This window comes from Pleurodeles waltl, chromosome 2_2 (genome assembly GCF_031143425.1).
Source record: "Pleurodeles waltl isolate 20211129_DDA chromosome 2_2, aPleWal1.hap1.20221129, whole genome shotgun sequence".
Lineage (NCBI taxonomy): Eukaryota > Metazoa > Chordata > Amphibia > Caudata > Salamandridae > Pleurodeles > Pleurodeles waltl.
Window position 1 is genome coordinate 1,125,168,288 of NC_090439.1, and position 22,570 is coordinate 1,125,190,857.

The 22,570-nt window shown below is 45.4% G+C and overlaps 1 protein-coding gene across 3 annotated transcripts in view; it reads right to left on the reverse strand.

Moving 5' to 3' along the window:
* Nucleotides 1-22,570, reverse strand: part of LOC138282926 (microtubule-actin cross-linking factor 1, isoforms 6/7-like) — a 533,430-nt gene that overhangs the window by 160,232 nt on the left and 350,628 nt on the right. For all 3 annotated transcript variants that reach the window (XM_069220983.1, XM_069220984.1, XM_069220985.1), the window contains exons 28-29: nucleotides 12,228-12,425; nucleotides 5,003-5,128 (exon numbers count right to left, since the gene is read on the reverse strand). In XM_069220983.1, coding sequence (XP_069077084.1) covers nucleotides 5,003-5,128; nucleotides 12,228-12,425 — 324 coding nt within the window. The remainder of the gene's footprint in view (nucleotides 1-5,002; nucleotides 5,129-12,227; nucleotides 12,426-22,570) is intronic.

The window sequence follows — 22,570 nt, forward strand, 5'->3', positions numbered from 1 at the left end:
TTCTCGTGTTTTTGGGACTTACCAGACTTCCCAGACAACTTTGTGTGTGACAACAATCACGGGTGTGGCTCTTTAAAAGGTGCCATGACATTCAGCGTGACCGGGGTTTTGAGCGTCATGGGATCATCCAATGTCAAGCAGCAAGGAGCTGGAGAGATCGCTCCCTCAGTGCCTTTGGATGCACGGCGCGGCAGTCCTCGCAGGCCTTGGAGACGTGGTCCCTCTCCAAGCACCATAAACACACCAAGTATGGGTCTGTCACAGACATGTGTTTGTGACAGGCACAACATGGTTTGAAACCAGCTGTTTTCTTAGGGGATAGCCTGTAACACCAGGAGAGAACATTTCTCAAACAAATGTCAGAGAAACAAAAAAAGTCAAAAAACGACTGAGGGTAGCTCTGATCAGATCAGCACTATCTGGCGCAGAAAGGAAACAACTTACGTCAGCGTGCATGGGTGGTGCCTATATAGGTACCGCAAACAACATTTTGAGCAGGGACGAGGCGGAGTCCAACAACACCACCTACCTGCACACACAGGGGTACTGCTCAAAAACTTCCAAATCCAGTCTGACACCTGGGGAATATTCTGCAGCTGAAAGTCTCTATCAGATAACACAGAATTTGAAAAAGGACATTTAGGCCCTCATTCCGACTTTGACCGGCGGCGGTCGCCGCCGGCCTGTCGGGGGCCGCCAGAATACCGCAGCGCGGTCAAAAGACCGCCGCGGTAATTCTGACTTTCCCGCTGGGCTGGCGGGCGGCCGCCTTCAGGCCGCCCGCCAGCCCAGCGGGAAAGATGCTTCCACGATGAAGCCGGCTCGGAATCGAGCCGGCGGAGTGGAAGCTGTGCGACGGGTGCAGTGGCACCCGTCGCGTATTTCACTGTCTGCCAAGCAGACAGTGAAATACTTGTAGGGGCCCTCTTACGGGGGCCCCTGCAATGCCCATGCCAGTGGCATGGGCACTGCAGGGGCCCCCAGGGGCCCCGCGACCCCCCCTACCGCCATCCGGTTCCCGGCGGTCGGGGGGGTCGGAATCCCCTCGGCGGCGCAGCAAGCTGCGCCGCCTTGGAGGATTCAATGGGGCGGCGGTACACTGGCGGGAGACCGCCAGTGTTGCCGGTCCGACCGCGGCTTTACCGCCGCGGTCGGAATCCCCATTGGAGCACCGCCGGCCTGTCGGCGGTGCTCCCGCGGTCCTCCGCCCTGGCGGTCTTTGACCGCCAGGGTCAGAATGACCGCCTTAGTTTGGATATTTTCTATAGGCAGCAATCACTGTGAAACGTTAGCACCCAGTTGTATTTTGTATTTGCTGTCCACTCTGCTAGATGCATAATACCCACTCCACACACTTAAGTGAGTAACAGATAGATGGTGGTGGGGGGTATTAGAGTACCACTGTTTGCCTCTTGATAAATGTCTGCCTCTGGAAGTTGTTTCAAGGTTGCCGTGGATCTAAATACCCTTTTTTGGTATGGATACCTCTGGCCCTGAGAACGCTTTTGTGGCAGCTAGGGTCCGTGAGAAGGTTGAACCCTCCCCATTGGTAATACCACCATTTTCTTGGTTTGTATTACCTTAAGACTTTCTTCTTCTCTTATAAATCTATTGTCTATAGAATTCCTGCTTCACATTTTCATTTTCAGCATCTCATTGTTGGAGTGCTGACCAAATAATGCAGAACACAAGAAAGAGAGATTAATTACATTTAGTTAGTCTTCTGGGTGGTGCGGCAAAGCCTGGAGGATTTTCCAATATAAAGACAAAGGCAGTAGCTATTGGCAGCCACTTCTGCTGAACTTACAGCCACGAGTATTACTTAATTGGCCACTAAAGAACTTCATTGAGATTCTCCAAGAAGTCTTGTTGGAGGTGTTTCAGCAGATCGTTAATGAAGAACCAGTTACTTATTTTTGGTAATGCTCTTTCTGGTTGACTTTCTAACTGCAGGTTGATCACTTGGTGAATATTTCCCACGTGTCAGGGCTGGATCCACAGATATTTAAAGCAGTAATCCTTCAGTCCATTAAGTGATGGTGTGCGACTCTGCACCAAAGTCTTTCCTCTCCAGAGGTGGCAAGTGGAGCCGAATACAAGCATCACCCATGCACATTGGCATCAGTTGCTTTCTGTGCGGTCCGTGCCCTCTGATACAGAGCTCATCAGCAAACTGGCATGACCACTGTGCAAATCTCTACACTAGGTTGTATTTAGATGAAAAACAGTCCAGTTCACAGAATGGGGAAGCGGGAGGGTCGGTGAGAAATGTGCAGTTAGATAGAGCATCCACCAGAAGGTAAGTAACTTCTTCTGATGGATATTTCTAAACGCAGATTCCTTACCTTGAAAAAAGATACCATAGCAGTATCTTCCCAGTTGATGGGTCTGTGAACTTGCTTTTAACACAGAGAACAATGCATTGGGAGATGGTCAGTTTTTTGCAATGCCTTGCCCTTCTTTGTCCCAGAGAACCCCACAACGAGCTGATTGCCCAACCGATGTTCCTTTAAGTGATCTATTTAAAAGCTAGGTGCCCCACTAGGGTCCAAACAATGGAGTCTTTCCTCCTCCTTAGAGGGAAGAGGTGGAGCAAGGAATGAAAGGAGGATGACATCCTGCCAGATAAGGAGTGACTGCTTTCGACAGATTGGGTCAAGACCAACGTATCTGCAAAAAAGGTCACATAAGGTCTAGTTGACAGAAAGAGAATGTTGCTCACTCACAAACCTAGCAGATGTTGCGGGACATAAGAAAGCCTGTTTTCAATGTCAGAAGCCTTAAGAGACAACTTTGTAGTCGCTCAAAACAGGTGCATATCAAAAAAATTAGAACTAAATTCAAGTTCCAATGAGGCATCACAAAGGGTTTTGGATGAAAAATAAGAGCTGAGGACCTTCCAAATCTCTAATCAGAACAGGTGATTAAAATAAAGAAGGGTGATCTGGCAACTGCAAGAAAGTCAAGAGAGTATATCCCAGTGTCCAAAGCAAGTCTTTGCAGGGCTTGAGGCAAAACCAACAACAAAACTTCAGACAACCTGACGAGCCGTAGGAATAGGGCTGAGGCTCCAGCCTGGAAGATGTGGCTTCTGTCTGCGCAATAGGAAGAGTTGGTCGATGCCCTTCTGGATACGTGTTGGAGTCGGGAATGAGGATTGGGGCAGTGCTAGAGTGTCGGCACTGGGACCGGTGCCGGTAAAGGTCGACATGGCACGACAGGCGTCAGTCCGGATCCAGGAATGGATCCAAGGGGCCCAGTTGGCATTAAAGCCCAAGCTATGGGCACAGAACCAGAAAGGGCCTCTTTCAAACCATTGAGGCCAGAAAGAGCGCCAGAGGGAACGGGCTGCCCAAATATGATGCGCATGGCCTCAGATTTCACACTGGATCACTATGATGCAGGGCTCATAAGGATCCAGTGTGACTGCAATCAGGGATGCCTGAGGATGTCCTACAACAGATGCTGGTGCATTTCACTTTTTCTTGGGAGTTGGTGAGAGTGAAGAAGCAAAAAACCTCTGGTGTCAATCTTCAAAGAAGAGGTCAAATGAGGTGAAGACATTCTAGGACAATGTAGTGATCTCACTGATGCTAATAATATAGGAGACTTTGTCATCATCAAATGCATTGATGACTGTGACATGGTGACAATGCCAATCTGGTTCCCACATTCGCTCGTTGGTGAATGGTGTGATTCCAGTCGACCATGTCTCTATGACGTTGAGGGCTTTTCCAATGTCAAAGGGAGATTTGGCTGTATATGCATCAATGGAAGTCTCTTCAACGTTGATACTGACACCACTGTACGAGGACTCTTCAACAGTAATGCAGCTTTAAGGGGCAGATATTGTGACTGAGGCATGTTCTCCATGGCGCCAACGTGCAGAGGACACTGAACGGGTTTTAGACAGCGAGTAGCTTGGCGCCTATGTTCTCAATGTTAACATCGTTAATTTTGACATCTATTTCATTTTGACATCTATTTTGAGAAATATCAAGAGTGGTAGTGATGACGATCCTTGCCACTTTGCCTTCTCACCTTAGATTACTTGCGCATCCTTTACAGAAGCACTGTTCTCGGATGATGCACAAGAGGATATTTCTTCATGCCACCTTACCTTTTTCTCTTCACCTCTTAAATCTTGAAGCATTCCTCTGAGTTTTATTATTTGCTTGTTGTTTAAAACCCTTTTCGACTTTTTCTGAAAAATCAGAATGTGAAGATGGTAGGCAACCCATACAAACTTTCAGTGGGTCAGAGACTGCTTTCTTCCTCCCACAGGAGAGCATTGCTCAAAAAGAAGACATTTTGGCTGAAACAAATCTGACAGTTGATGGTAAAACACACTTCATCCAGTAGATGGACTTAAGACACTCAAAGTGAAATTTCTGATGAAAACAATAGAAACAACTAACAAAAACGGAGCTGTGAAACCACACCTGTGCTCTGACATCCTACTCACAGAAGCCACAAAGAAAGAACAGGCTATGCGAGGCAACTGGCAGAACAGAGCATCATGGCTAGGGAAAGCTCCTGGAATCTTAAAGAGACAGGGTGCTTTTTCTGAAGCTCTCAACAGAGGTCTTTCAGGCTACATTTTGTGCTTCAGGTTAGGTATTTTCAAGTCTATTTTCACAAATAAGATGCAGCAATAGAGTATTATAATGGGTGTTTCAACATTAGGGAATACATGCAGAAACATTTTTTACTTCTGTTAGTCCAGTGTATGGTGCTGTTTATTTCATGACATACAGATACTGGTACCCCATACTTTTATATTCATGGACAATTAATACATATGGAAAAGTGCTCCAAGGTCCACACAGGCAGCATAAAACTAGTCATGCACATATGACAATCAATGAAGATCCTACGAAAAAAAAATGAAGTCTCACCTATGCAGGGAATACTGCACATGGGCAGGACTATTCAGTGCTTATGATTTTCAATGGAGATCCCCTTAAGCAAGAAATATATGTATGTTCTTGAGATCACTCACCTGCTGCTGTTTTTGACATTCCTGGAGAGCCTTCTCCTCTTCGGGTATAACCCCAAACTTCAGTGTCCTCTCAGAATCTGACAATCGTTCAAGGAATGAATGCACCAAGTTATGAAATTCTTCCGCCTGGCAAAGTGTAAGAGAGAGAGAGAGGGAGGGAAAAAAAGAAATAATCATAGTGGAGGGCTACACAAAGCTCTTAAAAACACACATACACAAAACAAAAGACAAACTAACACTTCTTTAAATCGGAGCCAGGTGAAGGAAGCAAAAGGAAGTCCATGTAAGATCCATACAGAAACAGAAACCAAACTTCACATCAGCTCCTGGGGGGAAAGACTAGAAAGCAACTCATGTAATATCCGTAAGCAAAAACAAAAGGAACAAGTTACTTATCTTCGATAGCACCTTTCTAGTACAGACTCTACCTAACCACAGATTCCTCACCTTGTGCATTTCTCTAGGCTCCAGAATGGATCAGGGAAATGTTCTGTAGCAATTTCCGCACATCTTCGATAGGTGGCTTTGTGCAGCTCCATGTATGGTCCATCCTGCTCCTGATGTGACGTGAGGTCCCTTACATATCACCTCCGGGCGCGGACGTCATTTTCTTTTGCATCTCTGTCCGCGACATTGGAGGCAGAGTCATTGTAATCGGAATGTGAGTGTGCAGACTTCCTGATTGGTTCTTATTGATGGCTGCATTGAGTTCATTCCACAGTACCAGGAGGAGGGTGGGTCGGTGAGGCATCTGCAGTTAGAGTCTCTACCAGAAAAGGCATTACTGTAAATAAATAACTTAATAGAGGCTTCTAACAGCAAATTCCTCACCTTGTGAATAGATACCAAACCAATGCCTCCTCACGTGGTGGGGCTGTGGAGTGGCTCAGAGCAGAAAATCCTGAAGGACCGATTGTGCTCCTCCCACACATCTGACCATCCAGGCAATAGTACTTTGGTAACGTGTGGAGGGGCACCCGTGTAGCTAGCTGGCAAATGTCCATAACTGGCACATTGCATGCCATGTACAGTAGTAGTAGCAGCCTTCGGCTTGGTGGAATGAGCGCACAAACCTTCAGGCTGCTTCTTGACTAACCCATAGCAGATCTTGATATTATCACAAACCCATCAGGCAATAGTTCTCTTTTTCACTGCTTTACACTTTTTCACTCCAGAGAAATTGATAAGTTGGTCATTCGATCAGCAGAGAAACTGAGCACCCTTTTAGTGTCAAGTCAGCGGAGCCATTCCTCTTCTTTGGAGGGGTGAGGCGGCACAAAGAAAGCAGGCACAGTGATGGATTGCCCTGTGTGGAAAGGCGTGAGTACCCTAAGGAGGAATGCTGCTTTCGTTTGGAGGACTACTTTACCTGGGAAGAACGAAGTGTATGGTGGTACCAAGGACAATGCCTGGAGTTCACTCACTTGCCTGGCTAATGGTATGGCGATGAAGAATGCAGTCTTGATGGTAAGTAGGCTAAGGGGACAACTATACATAAGTTTGAAGGGCGTGCACATCAGGTAGGTAAGAACCAAATTAAGTTCCCACTGCGGCATCACAAAAGGTGATGGAGAAAACATTTGGGTCACACCCTTCAAAAATGCACCACAAAGGGTAACTTGAAGAGACATAGCTGATCCAGTGACGGCATGAATGCCAACAAAGCTGAAAGATAACCTTTAGACTTTGCTGGGCTAACGAGAAACAAACCAGAATAACACTTGATTAAGTGCATTCAGGGGTGGAATGTTATGGTTAAAAAAAAACTGGTGTCAAACTTCTCCCACCTGCACAAATTGATCTGGTAGATGAATGCCAGGCTGCCAGGATATCACTTCGGGAAGGAGATCAAAAGCCTTCAACTGCCGCCGCTCAATTTCCATGCTTGGGGGTGCAGGTTGTGGAGGCTCAGATGCAAAACTCTACTCTGCTGCTGTGACAGGAGGTTGTCCAGAAGAGGCAGCCAAATCAAAGGACGTGCACATAGCCAAAAGGTCCAGATACTAACATTTACTCACTCAGACCAGAGCCACCAGGGTGACTTATGCCCTCATTATGAACATGGCAGTCTGGGCCACCATGCCGGCGGTGGCCGTAATTACCACCACCGGCATGGCGGACCAGACCGCCATATAATATACGTGGCAGAACCCCCACTATCGTAACTCCGCCACCGCCAGGCTTCCGCCGCAAGGCAGCCTGGCGATGGCGGAGTTACAAATCCAACAAGGCAGCGCTGCCAGCCGAATAATGTACCATTTTACACCAGCCTTTCAAAAGCTGGCAGAATGGGTGCCTCGGGGCACCCCTGGGGGCACCTGCACTGCCCATGCATTTGGCATGGGCAGTGCAGGGGCCCCCTCGCACAGCCCCATTGTGCATTTCACTGCCCGATTTACGGGCAGTGAAATGCACGACGGGTGCTGCTGCACCCGCCGCACTGCTACAGTGCTGCCGGCTCCATGTGGAGCCGGCGTCAATGTTCAGGCCCTGCATTCAGCTGGGCCGGCTGGCGGAAACACTGTTTCCGCCCATCGGCCCAGCTGAATGTTCATAATGCGGCCGGCGGGGGCTTTTGCGTGCTGGAGGTCTTTTGTTGACCGCCAGCGCCGAATGAGGGCCTAAGTCTGTTTTTTCTTGATCTTTTTCAGCACCATGAGGACCCACTGTGAAGGAGTCAATTGTGACTTCAGCATGTTGATGGAGAAGCTCAATGAAGTCAGGAGCTTGCAGAAAGTCTGGAGGTGAGTGACAACACTGACTGGCACAGGCCTCCCTTGTGCAGCAAGTCGTGAAGGTGGAGGTGGGGAGAGTGGAACCCCCCCCCAACCTCCAAAGATGTGCTGCAAATGCTGCCATCCCTTTCTTGAACAGCCGAGGGGCACTTTTAAGGCCAAAGGGGAGCACAGCAAACTGAAAATGCTTGTGGCTTTCCATGAACTACAGGTAATGCATGTGGGGCTGCAGAACAGGATTATAAAAATAAGTAACCGGCAGGTCCAGTGCCACCTTCCAGTCTCCAGGTTTGAGGGTGGGTCTTTTTTCAGGAAGCAATTGAGAGGGCTAAAGTATAAAATGGGACGGAGACCTTCATCTTTTTCCAGCACAAGGAAGTAGCAGGAGGAATGACTTCAAATGCTGGAACCCTCTCTATGGCTCCTTTGGCCAAAAAAGCCTGCAGTTCCTGCTGCAAGAGAGACACATGATCCTCATTCAGCCACTCCAAAGTTAGTGGAAGGTGCAGCTAAGTTTTGGGGGATGGTAAAACATAATGCTGCCAAACAATTTGCAGGACACACTTAACCCAAGTTATCCCATGCCACCCTAACAGGAAATGTTGCATCCTGCAGCAGACAGGGTGATTTTTTTGCCGCTAAAGGCATCCTAAAGAGGCTTGTGGGTGGGCACAGCTGGGGTTGTGGAAGACTGAACTGCCTGCTTTTCCTGTTGCCCTCTCCAAGGGGTACCACAAACACGAAAGGGTTGAAGCGATTGATGCACTTGTTGGACTGATGGAGGTATTGGAAGTGCCTCTCAAGGCCATTAAGTGACAAAACAACTGGTGTGGCTAGCGAGGAGGAGCAAAAAAAGCCCAAGGAGTGTGCTGTAGCCCTGCTGTCTTTAAAGTACTCCAGTGCCCAAATCTGTTATACCACCAAATTATCAGGAGCCATTGAATCGCATGTTAGTAAGACTGAATTGAAAGTCTCCCAAAAAGACAGCGGACTGTATCCAAGCGTATAATTGGATGGCCACATTAGTGTCAACAGCCCTACAAAGGGAGTCAGTCGCATACAGTCCACAGCAAATTGTTAACTTGGCCGCATCGCAGGCATCTTGCACCGCCTGGGACACGATGGCCTTGGTGTCCTCTGGGACCATGGGCAATCATTCGGAGTCCCATAATGCATGGAAGTAATGGCCTAAAAGGCAGCTGGTTATTACTGAGTGACGTGCCAGAATTGTGGAGCTAGAATCTTGCTGGCCAAAGATTTATATCATTTTAGATTCCCTGTCATGGGAATTAGAAAGAAAAGAGCTCGAGTTCACTCTACTGGCTGAAGCCTGAACTACAGTGCTGTCATGGGTGGGGTGCTGGGTGAGAAAAGAGGGCTTGCCTGGAGCAAACCAATGATGTCTGGTGATCTGGCGGTGTACAGGTAGGCCAAAGCAAGGCTTGGCCCAGGTGTTATCCAAAAGCATATCTGTAAGGGCCTCAATTAACTGGTAACAGAGACTCTTAGTTTGTCCTGTACAGTTGCAACACCTCTGTAGGTATACAGGCCACTCGAATGCTGGATATCTTTGTACCAGTTTTCATCCCGGTACAGTTGGGCAATCTCATCCCCAACATCATAGCTCCCGTTGTTTGCAATGGCACCAAAAAGTTCATGAAACACCTTAGTCTTGCAGGAGGGTAAAGACATTATGGGCCTGATTCTAACTTTGGAGGACGGTGTTAAACCGTCCCAAAAGTGGCGGATATACCACCTACCGTATTACGAGTCCATTATATCCTATGGAACTCGTAATACGGTAGGTGGTATATCCGCCACTTTTGGGACGGTTTAACACCGTCCTCCAAAGTTAGAATCAGGCCCTATGTCTGAGTCAGCTGGATGGTAGAGGAGTCGAAACTCAGGTGAAGTATCATGCGACCTCGGTCGAGGTCAAGGTGGCGCAGTCTCAGTGTTGGACGGACAGCACTATGGTTTGGCCATTTCCATCCGGAGCCTATGGCACCAGAATCAGTGGATGGCGTTCTGGCATGGCCATGGTGCTTGGGAAGGAACTGGTACCAAAGTTGGTCTGGGGCTCTCAGCAGATTCAGAGGTTCCAATCAGCGCTCAGGGCAGACCCACCGACAGAAGCACTGTCGGGAGGTGCTCTCAGCTCCTTGGGGCCCAAAGGCATGCCGGAGGGAACCAGTGGTGTGCCAACGGCACTGCAATGCATCAAATACATTCCTCAATCTGCTATGGGGTCACCAATGGACCCTGGAAAATACAGTTGTTTTGGGACCAAGGTTGGAATCAACTCTGAAAGTCTATTGAATTTGGAACTCCGACCTGGTGGCACAATGACACCACCCTGCCTTCTCGGGGGACTGAGAGTGGCAAGACACATTTTAGACTTCTTGTGCTTCTTTCTTGCTTTCCATGAGGACCCGGCGTTTGAAGAAGACCTCAACTGATCCTGGTGTCGGGTCTTGTGGAGCTCTGCCATGCAAAGTTTAGCTTCTCGATCCCCAATGTCCTTGGGGTGCATCAAGGTGCAATCACTGCAGGCCTTGGAGTCATGATTTGACCACAGGAAAGCCATGTATCAGTCACAGACATTCATTCACGGCACTCCTCACAGAGTTCAACCCTGTAGATTTAGGAGGTGACATAGTTCTCTTGGACGCTGTTTTTTTTAACTATCTAAAATGAGAAAAACCACGAAAAGATAGGGAGTACTCCGAATTGCATCTGTTAACACAGAAAGAACGGAACTGATGTCAGCGCGCATAGGTGGTGCCTACGTAGGCTTGTGCATGTCACACCTGGCATTTAAAGACATCAGTACGGATCTATTTGTGCCACCTAAAGGCATACAGGGGTGCTGGTAAAGATTTTCTGGCCCCAGCCCAGCCTGGACAAGTATTCAATAGGAGGCAGCCTGAAGTTCAGAAAAATGTTTCCTTTGATAGTCTCATAAAGGGTGGTGCACACCATATGGACATTTGCACCTCATCTGTCAATCTAAGGAGAGGTAAGCTGGTAGAAGTGTTCTGGAGTTCATACATGCAGCAGAAAACAAAGGAGTTACGGTATGTAATCCTTCATACCATTCATGAGCAGATTCCACCTATGTTACAGCTAGTGGCATGCCTATTGTCCTGAACTCAGGCAACAAGATATAAGGACAATTTTGTAATCCAGAAACGCCAATGCTTGGTGGGAGGAGGCTTGGCTGGACTGCCTTTTAAAAGCTTTTGGTGAACCAATTGTTGGCTTGACTAGCTGCCAATACAGGATTATTTTTTCATATACATAGCACACTTGGACTGGTTAATATGGAGGTGCTTTACCATACAAGTTAAAAAAAAAATTCATTACTTTGAAGAGGAAGAAAATTTGGAAACCAAGGCTTAGCATGCATCAAGTAAACAGTGTGTTACGTAGACCAGAAACCCTAGGATAGTTCAGGAAACTAATACAAAATTATGGATAACACTTTCAAAAATATTTGTAGTTGTGAGTATATAGGATCAGTATGGGATTACTCTAAGAATTGTCTTAAAAGGTGGACCTTGAACAAACAGTGGAATATTGAGTCGGTCTTAGGTCGGGAGGGGGAGAGTTCAAGGTTGCCAAAAGCCAACCACGAGTTTTTCTGAGCTGTAGCTGGTTGAGGCTGGTTCTAGAAGACAGTTTTCGAAGAAGGTTTCTTTGTCAACAGGATGTCTCCCACTTGTTTTATTTAATTTTGAGCACTGTCAATATATGTGGCAAAGGAAGACAGAGATTCATTCTTTTTCAGGTTCACCTCTCATATTTAAGACAATAGAGCCCCAGTTCTAGTTGGCTCTAAACACCACCTGCAATGAGGGAATTCCTTCTGGCTGCTGGCACCTGCTTCAATGTTCCCTCCTTGATTCAGGAATGTTCTACTCTTCCCCGCTAGTTCTGAGAGGAACAGTGGTCCTATGATCTTCACTGTAGGCCTACTCTCAGGTTTTAAGCAACTAATGAACTGAACAAGGCCTGCAATCTTACTCTCAGGGAGGCGCTCAGTGATGCACTAGCTGCTACAGGAGGGGTGCCATGTGGCGAATCCCCATGCTTGCCAAGGGGAGTTCCATGTCTTCCTGGCTTTACAGGTGGGACTGACCCCTTACCCGAAGTTTAATCTCCATACCCAAGTCAGTAAATGCTCTCAGGACAGCCAGCTTAGAAGAGTCTCATCCCATCTTCATTCCACAGCATTATCCTAATTTCAGAGCACAGCATTACGAAAGACTTACCATTTAAAATGGCTGCACCAATAGTGAAGAAGAACATGTGTTTAAAACTGGACAACAGGCACGGACCACAGCAAAAGTAAAAAAGTACTGGATATTCAAACTGAAAAGACAGCAACAAATGAATGTCCTACACCTTACATCTGTGATGGTGAGGCTTCCAAACTGGAGACAGCCACTCATCTGCAGAGGTCAGGATTCCTGCTCCGATGCGCTCACCTGTGACAATGAGGCCTCCAGGCGTGCCTGCTTGGCCAGAGACAGCTTGCACACAAGCTCCCAGCGGTGATTCAGTTCCTCCATCTGATTCTGCAGCCACTGGGAGTCGGCACTGATGCTTCCACGTGTCAGGTCTCTCACTGACCGCTTAAGGGTTTTGATGCAGCTGGCCCGTTTTCCCAGTTCTTTCTGAAACACCTGAGGAAGAGGGAGGAAAGCAAAGTACATGCTAATGATTGGATTTTCCAAGGAATCTATCACATTGTATAACTTGAAGGGACAAGAGCAAGGAAAAAAGTATTTCCTGTAGGGATGGAAACTATAATTACCTGTATTCAGCAGAATATGTTTGTCTGTAATCTGCAGATAGCCTCTGCGTCAGACATCCACAGAGCATGGGTCTAATTTGCACAGCCCTTGGACAGATAGTCTGAAAATAGCCTTTGAGTCTGTAATCTAGAGATGGTGCTGGTGTCTTTATGGATATCCTTTGTGTTGAGTCTAAATATAACCCTTATGTTTGACATCTACAGGGTCTGATTTTAATCTGCTGAGGTCTAGGGGCACGAGATAGACTCAGGTTGTAAGAGAACATTCTCCGGTTTCTGGAGGAAAAACTAATTCCAGAGAGAAGGCACCAGATGAATGTGTGGGAGATTCCTCTGGTGGGCTGTCATCCAGATATAACATTTCCACTAAAAACAGGAGGGTTTTCCAGTACACTCCACTCTAAATCAGACCCTGGGTCCGTACGTTGTAAAACTGGTCTGTACACTGGAAAAGTTTTTACAAAGCATCTGCACCTGATTCATATCATTGTATACGACCCAAACCACAACTTAGCAAAGATCAGGACCCTCAGTTGCTCCATTGCCTAGGCTTCAAACTGGCAGATTTCTAGCCCATAAAGTGTTTATATGTCAATATGTAATAGAAAAGAAGAAGGGTGGGCTGCAAGCAAATCTATGAAAGAAGCCAGTGCCGGAGAACTGGGGTAACTTGTTTCCTTTTTCAGCACTTGATCTTTCATATAGTCAGGTGCTTGAATAAAGATTACCACAATCAGTGTAAAGGAAAGCAGTAGGTGGGCATGAGGCTAAAGGTGACTGAGCACTGCTCAGCTTACAGCAGTATCTCTGCTAGCATCCACAACAATGCAGTAGTGTGTAGCGAATGCATGGGTTTACCTCCATATTGCTTCCTTACAAATTTCTCTCAAAGAAAGCCCACCCCAGAAGGCTGTTAAGGCTGCCATAGCCGTCGTGGCACACTCTTGAACTTTTCTTATCAATGTTCTTTTCAGGCTACAAATAACCACTTTGATTTAGTCAATTCTCTTGTACTGCTCAAACAGAATAATATCCAATGAAAGCACTGGCCTTTCAAATGCTGTGGTTGAAATCAGAAAGAATGAAGGTAACGCAATTCTCTGCCTTATATGAAATGACAAAGGAATATTGGGAATGAATCTTTGGGTGCATGTCAGAGTTACTTCTATCAAACTGTATGAAAAGTTTCTTCCATGACAGTGCTTGTAATTCACTAACCTGTCTTGCTTTAATGATGGCTAGAAGAGAAGTGGTCTGCCATGGAATATGCTGATGGACACTTTATGAACAAGCTGGAAGGTGGTTGCATCAAAGCCACTAGTACTGTAGTCAGTAGACATTCTGGCATCAGCTTTGGACCAGGAGGAAACTCTAAATAGCCCTTTCGTAAATCCTTTATTACTCCTTGTGAGTATGACATTTTATTGTGCTCTTAAAAAATGTGGCATTGCAGTTAGATGCACTCTAATGGACCCAAATCAAAGTATAGTTTTTGCTAGAATTAAGTAAGATACAAATGTGCGTGGTAACATCTCTAATGGAGTATATTTGTCTTTTTTGACCAATACAGAAAGCAGTTCAATTTTAAATTACACACTTTCTTTGTTGAATATACCATGGTTACTTCCAGCACTTGTTTGCAGATTTTGGGGCTTTGCAAATTTCCAAACTCCTAACATTGAAGAGCCATTCATTCGATCATTTAACAAATGTGGACTGGAGTATTCGTCCCCGCACCTCGAAAGCAGTTAAGCATCTGGCTGCATATTCTACAGCTCTGCCTAACAATGCTAACAGTATCAGTGTACACGTCTCCCTTATCTTGCATAGCACCTGGGAATTAAAAGGCAATGTGAAAATAAATTTCCTTTTCCACTTTCTTGCAAAGCTGTTCATTTTCAAGTCCGGACAAAACCATCAGTTGGCATAATTTGGCACTTGTTGTTTTAGGCTGTTGTGAACATGTCCCAGTGAGGAGTACCCCATCCTAGAAGCACCAAATGCAGTTGATTGTCATCTATTTCCCAGCACATGTTCCAGTAATGTCTGTTTAGAACATCTGCCACATCATTGTGGATCCCTGGGACATGTTCCACAGATAGCTCTACATTGTTATGAATTGCCTAGCTCCATAACTTGTGTGGACAGCTTGCAACAGAGGTACTGATCCGGGTTCCTGGTGGTATTGTGGGTATGTGCGATGACACAAGAGACTTGAACTCTAGGAAGGAATGCCTTTAATGTCAATCTGGCTGCTCCAAGTTCCAAAATACTAATGTGCAACTGGCAGTCTTCCACTGTCCACAAACCATTTGTTTGCCTACCTTGAAAGTGTGCAACCCTTCTTGTAAGCCAAGTGTCCATTGTTAAGAAATGCTGGGCCTTAATAGCATTCAGTGGTTGCTCCTTGAAAATATTCTCCTTCCTGATCCACCATTCAATGAGCGTTGTGATGGCAACCACATCGTCCTAGTCCTGAGATCCGCTATCACTCACCACTCAGTTCCTGGATTATCCTCGTGCGCAGTCAACAATGAGGCAACAGGCACAAGGACATTGCTGCTAGCATTTCCTTTGTCATTCCCACTGTAGCTTCTTCTTTTGATATCAAGGATGCTGCTTGATGCCTCTCTCCTGTGACTAATACATTGATCCCTCTTGTGTGCAAATTCCGGCTCTCAGAAATACCATTCTCTGCTTGGGACCATAAGCGATTTGCTTTTGTTGCGAAAAAAGCCTATGTTTGACAGGAAATTCAATGGTAAGTTTGACATCTCCTGAACCTGTTGAGTTGTTGCCCCTATCAGCCAGTTCTCTAGATCTGTATAAACCATCCTGCACTTTCATCTAATAAATACAGTGACTGGTGCTAGATATTTCATGAAGACTCAAGGAGCTGATTTCAGGCCGTGAAATGATAGAAACCACGAAAAGAAGGAACTGCCTGTGTTTCATATGAATTAGTATGCTGAAGCACACATCCTCCAGATGCTTGGATGGTAAAAATATGGCTTTTCTTACAAAGGGTTAAGATCTCTTATAAGGGAACCATGTGAAACCTTTGTCTTTTTAGGAAATTGTTTAGATTTCTAAGGTCCAACACTGGTCACCAATCCCCCGATCTTTTTCATATGGGGAAGAATCTTGAGTAGACGCTTTGATACCTCTCCATAATTTGTGCTCTCTGGGTTTCTTGTTCATTAATTTATACACTTCCAGTTATAACTCTTGTAGGTGTTTGCATCTTTGTTTTCTTGGTGGAAGTGATGGATAATCCACAAATTCTAAGGTGTGACAATAAAAGACAATGTCGAACATCAATGTATCCATTGTTATTCTCTGTCAGTTCTCTTGAAAGAGTACCATTGAACGCCCCCCCACGCGCCACTGGCAGATTTGACAGGGAACAGTTATCTTTGTGAAAGTCAGGCTCTACCTTTCTTGTGGTCACATTAGAAGGAATGATTTCCACTGCGTCTTTGACTCTTGTTGTTTGACTGGCTTCGCTGTGGCTTTTGTTGAGTTGCCTACTGCCAATATGATCCAAGTTGTTTATAAGGACGACAAAAGGATCCTCAACTGTGGGACCCTCAGTAGCAAAAACATTCACTCGTTTGCCAACAGAATCATACTTGCTGCCTTCTTTATCCATTGAGAGCCTGCAAGGTGTGGAAAGGTTTTTAGATCTGCACTGTACAGCAGCTGACACCACTGATTCCAGTCTTTACTTGATAAATGTTGGGGCTGAATTTGTCACCTTGTATTTCTTTTCAATTCTTGTTAAGTGGACCTTTGCAGCTGCTGGGCTTTGCATGGTGAAAAGACCCTCTTCCCACCAATGCTCAAGAGTAGGACAGACCTGGACCATCTGTGAGACATCTTTTCCAATATAAAGCATGTTTTCTAAATAGCAGTAGCAGAAAGACTGAAATAGTGAGAAACTTTCGCAACTGGAGCGTGGAATTACCCAATACTGCCCGGCGTCCAATCCCTTGGCTCTGGGTCAGGGCTCACATCATGGGGAATTATAAAATCATTCCATTACGAATCCCTACTAGGAGTTTCAGGCTGGTGATGCATTAGCATCATCCTCACCATAATCAAATAGCGGTGTTTTAGCACCATTAGAGTCATTGCCATCATCAATACGTCACACTTTCACGGTCCACATCATCCAAACTAGACACATCTCCATAAGTGACACTATTTACTATTATGGAAGAGGCATATTTCTTAGGTTCTGAGAGGTTTTCTTGCATTGGTCCTTGAGTAGACTCTCCTTTTGGTTGAGAGCCAGAGCTTGGAAGCAGCAGCAGTCTTTGATAAATGGCTTTAATTTTGTCTATTAAGTTATTTAACATATACAATGGTACTTATACTATAGTGAGTACAGGCAGACCTCAATGTGGTCTTTGGTCTTTTTGGAGTACCACCTTAGGTGACCGTAACTAATGCACCCTGAGTGGAAAGGGATTATGTTCTTCATACTCTTCTGAGTCACCGTACACTGCATAGTCAGATCCGCAGGCCTATTTGCTGCTCTCACAACTTCCTGATCACCACTGTCACTGAAAAAAGCCCCAAGTACATCTAGATTTGCAACATCCTCCCTTTCTTGACCTGAAGAAGAGTCCTGCAACAATTGTTTTTGCGTGTGAAACAGCACTGGCATCACCATCATGGATTGCAGAGACGTTAATGCAGGTATTGGCGAAATTGCAGAGGCTGAATAAAACAGAAGCATTTGAGTTTGAGTATTAGTGGGAACAGTCGTTGGGAGTCCTTCCATTAATATTCCCATCGTTGATGGTGGCAGTGATGTGGTCATGACTGACAGTGTCAACAACTTTGTCGACAGTGGCCTCGTCGGCGTACCTGTTATCAATGAGAGAGCCTTTTTGGTGTCGTCCTTTTCAGCTAAAGATGGAGTCGTCCTCAACAGTGGTCTCATCAACACTGCAGAAGGGGTCATCACAGGCTGTCTCACCAACAATGGTGTGGTTATCTTCGACACTGGTTGTTTTTTCATAGTCGTATGTCCTGTCGCTGGGACATCTGGCAGTCTTACCTGTTCTCAAGCCATCTCCATTGGTCTCTTCATCAATAGAAGGATACTGGAAGAGCTGGCATCAGGGAACTAAGACCCCTTCATGTGATCTTCCTCAGTAGAATGTGCCTTGCTCTATGACTTGAGAGAATGTTTTTTTACATCTCTTTATCTTTTTGTGTAGAGGCAGTGGTCAGTAGCTGACTCGTAGCCTGACCCCTAGGGGCAGGGGCAGGCTGTTCTGAAGCCTGCTTTGAAGTCTTTGCCAAAGACTTCCCAGAGAGAGCCATAGAAAGCTTACTTGATGTCTTGATGAGATAGCCTCCATTTTCTCTTTAAAAATTGCCAAGTTTAAAGTGTCAGCTGGGAAAGTATTGCAGATCTCATACTTTTTAGGGTTCAGCCTGCGTCGCTTGCGCATGCGTATCACTTGCGGGACGCTTTAGTCGTTAGAAAAGGGCTCGGAGCCCCGTCCATGTCACGTCAGTGTCTTTCATTGGTTCGTGCGCTTGCCTTTTAAAATCTGCTTGCTTTCATTAGTGGAAGGCACACATACGTCATGCCTTTTCCGGTGGCTAGCCCTCCTCGAGTGCAGCGACCAAGTACTGAAAATATGCGCGGCTCGCTGTTTTCTGTCCGGTTTGTGGACTACTTTTTATCTTTTTTCCGCCGCATGATCTCGTCTGGCAGAAGTCGAGCGCTTTCCATGACATCGACCCTGTTACGTAGATAATTGCACTTTTACCAATAGGTTTCACTACGAGTGAACTGTCGCAGCGCGATCGCGCTCTTTTTTTGCCATTTAATGTGGCAAGAAAAGTCCGGTTGGGAGCTAATAGCTCTAACTCGTTTTTAATTCTTACTGCCTGAGTCAGACCTTTGAGCTCGCTGTGTTTACACTTCTTGGATTACCAGCAGCGGAGAGGGCAAGATTTCGGCATCGCGTCAGATACAGTCGATCACTGGTCTCCTGCAGTTTGATTGCGGCGATGTATTAGCGCGTCATTTATCTCAAAGTGAGCTTTGGTGTACAGCGTGGCGTCACATTGTGTTGTGGGGGGTGTTGGTGGGGAGAAGAGCTCTGTGCTCTGGGCCATCTCGGCTTGGTCCAAGCCCTGCTTCTTTGGAATACTTTTTCCTTGTGAATCTTTCAACGGCACTTGTATCAGGAAGAAATTGAAACGTTAAACACCTGTTCTGTTGTGAAGTTTTTTTCGCAGGCAGCAAAGCAAGAGCCGGGTTTCCTCTTCGCTCAGAAAACGGGGCAGATGTCTGGAGCCAGAACGTCCCCCAAATATCCTGGCACGTCGGTGAGTGTGCTGCTGCTGGGTTCATAAGCAGTGAGGGTGAGAGATATGACATGCGTAGTTTTATAGCCAGTGCTTTAAATGGGCCGGTACCGTCCGGTACTGAGTTCCTGGCACTTTTTTTATTTTGAGAAGAAGAGTACCTGCACTTCTTGAGAAAAACGTAACACTTTTAATTGGAGAGTATCGGCACTTCTCAGAAACAAGTACCTGCACTTCTATTTTTCCATTTCAAGCACTGGTTATTGCCCATATTGGAAGATCGGGTTAACACCAGCAAGGACAGCGCTTGCATTCTCGGACCATGTTCGGCTGTTATTCTTTTGGGTTGCACGGTTGAACATGTCCATGTTGTGGTAGCGTGTATTACCATCTCCTAGCACAGTGAGGGAAATGTTCAGATCCGTGTCGCCAGCATGGATCCGTGCGTCCACAATAGTGTATGACCCAGGTGAGTATGTAGGGCCTGAAGCTCTGCGGGTCGGCACGCATGACTTAATGATTTCCAGAGTTCTTTACTCTTGGCATGATGTCATGTATGTGCCTTGATCAGTGCGCGTGCTGACCACATGTTCTACGGTTTCAGCTGCTAACGTGTTTCTCACTTAAAATGCTCTGCCAGAGATTAATGCTAGATACAACTCTTTTGCAAACAGGCAAAACCTGTCCCTTTTATTTAAACTTGCCTGCAGATCAAAAGAGGCCTACAAAAAGACACCCAAGGTAATTAAGTATGTGCAGTTTGTGTGGTTCTCTATGACTTAACAAGGGCCAGGCAGAATAGGAAAACCTGCCCATGGACTGGGCAGTTTGCATGGTTCTCGCTGCGCGTTGCACAAACTGTTCTGGTCTCAATTCAGGGGGCTTTTCTCCTCCATCATAGACAGCAGCAAATGTTGCTAAATTTCACTGGAATTATCTTCTGCATGTAATCATATGATAATAACAGATCACCCGGCACGATCAAGGATGCTTATACTTGCATGGAGCAGTGCCATTCATTGACGTTGGCCTACAGGGAAGACTGTTACCAGACCTTACTCCCTCAGCAGTTTCTTATCCGGGCACAATGTGCCTTTGGTCCAACGACCAATATTTTTTTTATATCCTTGAATGACTGTGAGGGAATCTGGTTGTGACATCCTTAATTTCCCCCATTGATCGCTTGGATGAATTCAGCAGATCTGGTAAAGTGTTTGGTTGTCCCCTACTTTCCTCTATGTGTCAACCTCTCCTGAATCTCTGTGCTCAGGTGCAAAACATCACTGTGAGAAGTGACTCAGTGAATGTAAATTAAACTATAGTTGTTCCCCTTCATTCCACAATCAAGTTGCATTGAAATGAGACTCAAGAGTTTTTCTATAGTATTTCCTTGTGGATTTACATTGTGATTTACATATTATTATGATTTACATTATGAATTCCACTTTTCCGATATGCTCGCTGTACGGTATTAGGACGGCAAACTCTTTCTCCTTCAATAGGTATTTCTATTTCTGGTGATCTTCCTTATTAACAACATGTCACTTGAGTGTGGGATAGTCTTCCTGCTGAATGATATTTGCATCTTGCTGTACCGTAGATCTTGTTTTTCAGTTGGTTTAAGGTTTTTAGGTCGAGCGCACAAGCGCTTTGATCTGTTGTAAGTATTGTGGGTTTTTAACGACGGCCACCGCACCCCCATCACTTTCACTCGTTTGTGAGCTTGCCTTTCAAAAAATCCTTTCTTATTATTGGTAAATGCTTTACGTTTGACTCTCCTTGGGGCGGTTTTGTTACCGCCTTGCAGACAGCCCCTGTTACATGGATAATTGCATGATTCCCAATACGCTTCACTCCAAGCGAACTTCTTTTTCCTTTTGTGTCTGTCCTTCGCGCTCATGGCCCTTTGAATCGCCTCACTTATGTCAGCTGTTTTACTGTTCATTTTAAATTTAAGTGGCAAGAAAAGTCCAGTTAGGAATTGACAACGCTAATGTCTCTAACTCGAGCAAATGCGAGACCCATTGCATTGCAAATGCTTGTTTGAGTTATGGTTGCGTTAAAGATAATACAGGAATTTTGTATGTGCAACATCAAAGTATATTTTTTCTTATTTTTACAAGCCTTGCATGCCTTGAGGCGAGATTTATTGTGTCCCAAATCAGCCATGATGAAACAAGATTTCTTGTTGAAGAAGACTTATTTTGGAAATAGATGGTTCATCACTGAAAGTACGGTAGAAAATCTGCACTTAAAAGCCTCTAGCAGGCGAGCAACTGAGGATGTTGGTCTCTGATCGACCGTAGTTTCGATCATTTATAATGTTGTGGCTAGAATGAAAGAAATATATAAAAAGCCAATTGTATTGAGAGTGAAGGGTACACTGCTGGTACACTGCTGGATCAACACTGCCACTGAGGGTTCCCATTCTGAAAACGAGGAGTTATTAACACGCATGTGAATCTATGAAAGATTCACTGCTGGAAAAGGGACATTTTTCACCAAGGGGTTCTGAGTGACATCTGATGCCAATGAAGCTCGAGTTGTCTCTATAATGTCACTCAGAGCACTGCGCTGAAAAACCCTCTATTCACACTGCCTCATCTACAGTTTTATATTCTGTACGGGAACCATATTTTTAACCAGCTTTAAGAAAACTGGGATTCCTGGGTTGTTTGTTTTTGTGTAATATTTTTAAACATACCTATACAAACCGAACCAGGCTTCTAAGTAAGGTATGTATGTTAGAAGCATAGTTCGGTTTGTTTGTTTGTTTTAAGGTATGTATGTTTAGAACTATATGCAGGGGTTCTTAGAGGCTTATTAGCTTTTTGATACGTTTGTAAAAATGAAATTAAGAAAGGCCTTTGGGTTTGGTTTCTTTTTGTTTGTTTTTTTGTTGTTTCCTGTCTAAGTGAAGGATGGTGGGTGAACATGGGTACCCCACAGTCATGGGAAAAACTTTGGTTTTTCTAGCAGTTTTCCTTGTTGTGACATAAGTAAAGTGAATAGCCGGGTCACGATAGTACAGAGCAATGAGACTTAAATATAGGAGTCATAATTTAATGCTTTAACCAGTAATTTGCCGATGTACTACGTCTGTACTCTGTAGAGGTTTTGTAAAAAAAAAAAAAAAAAAAAAAAAAACTTCTGTCATTAGCACATTCAGGTCGTAGATTCCAGATCGGGCGTATTACCTCTTCTGCAATATTCCAGTGCACTGGGCCTGAAATGTCAAGCCCGGGGAACAGTTGTCTCTCACTACAGTATAGTACACCGCATCCAGGATGTTGCAGACTGAGAGGAACAGTTCTCTTTCACCTTCGAACACGGGCCTGAAAGTTTCAGACCAGGAGGCAAAGTTCTCTCTCACATTATCAGCACACCCGGTGCTGATATTCCATTCCAAGGAACAGGTAGGGCCTGATATCCATGCCAGAGAGGGATGTTCCCTTACCTCTCACCTCAGAACACTGGGCCTGTATTCTAGAATTTGAGTAACAATTTACTCTCCCATTATTGATCTGAGACCTAATATTCCAAACCTGAGTAATAGTTCCTTAATCAAATGACGACACTGGGTCGGATCTTCGTGATGAAATTAAGGAGTTTCGGACTGTATTCCCCACTTCGAATCACAATTATGTTTCAGATTAGTACAGTGGATCTGAAATCCAA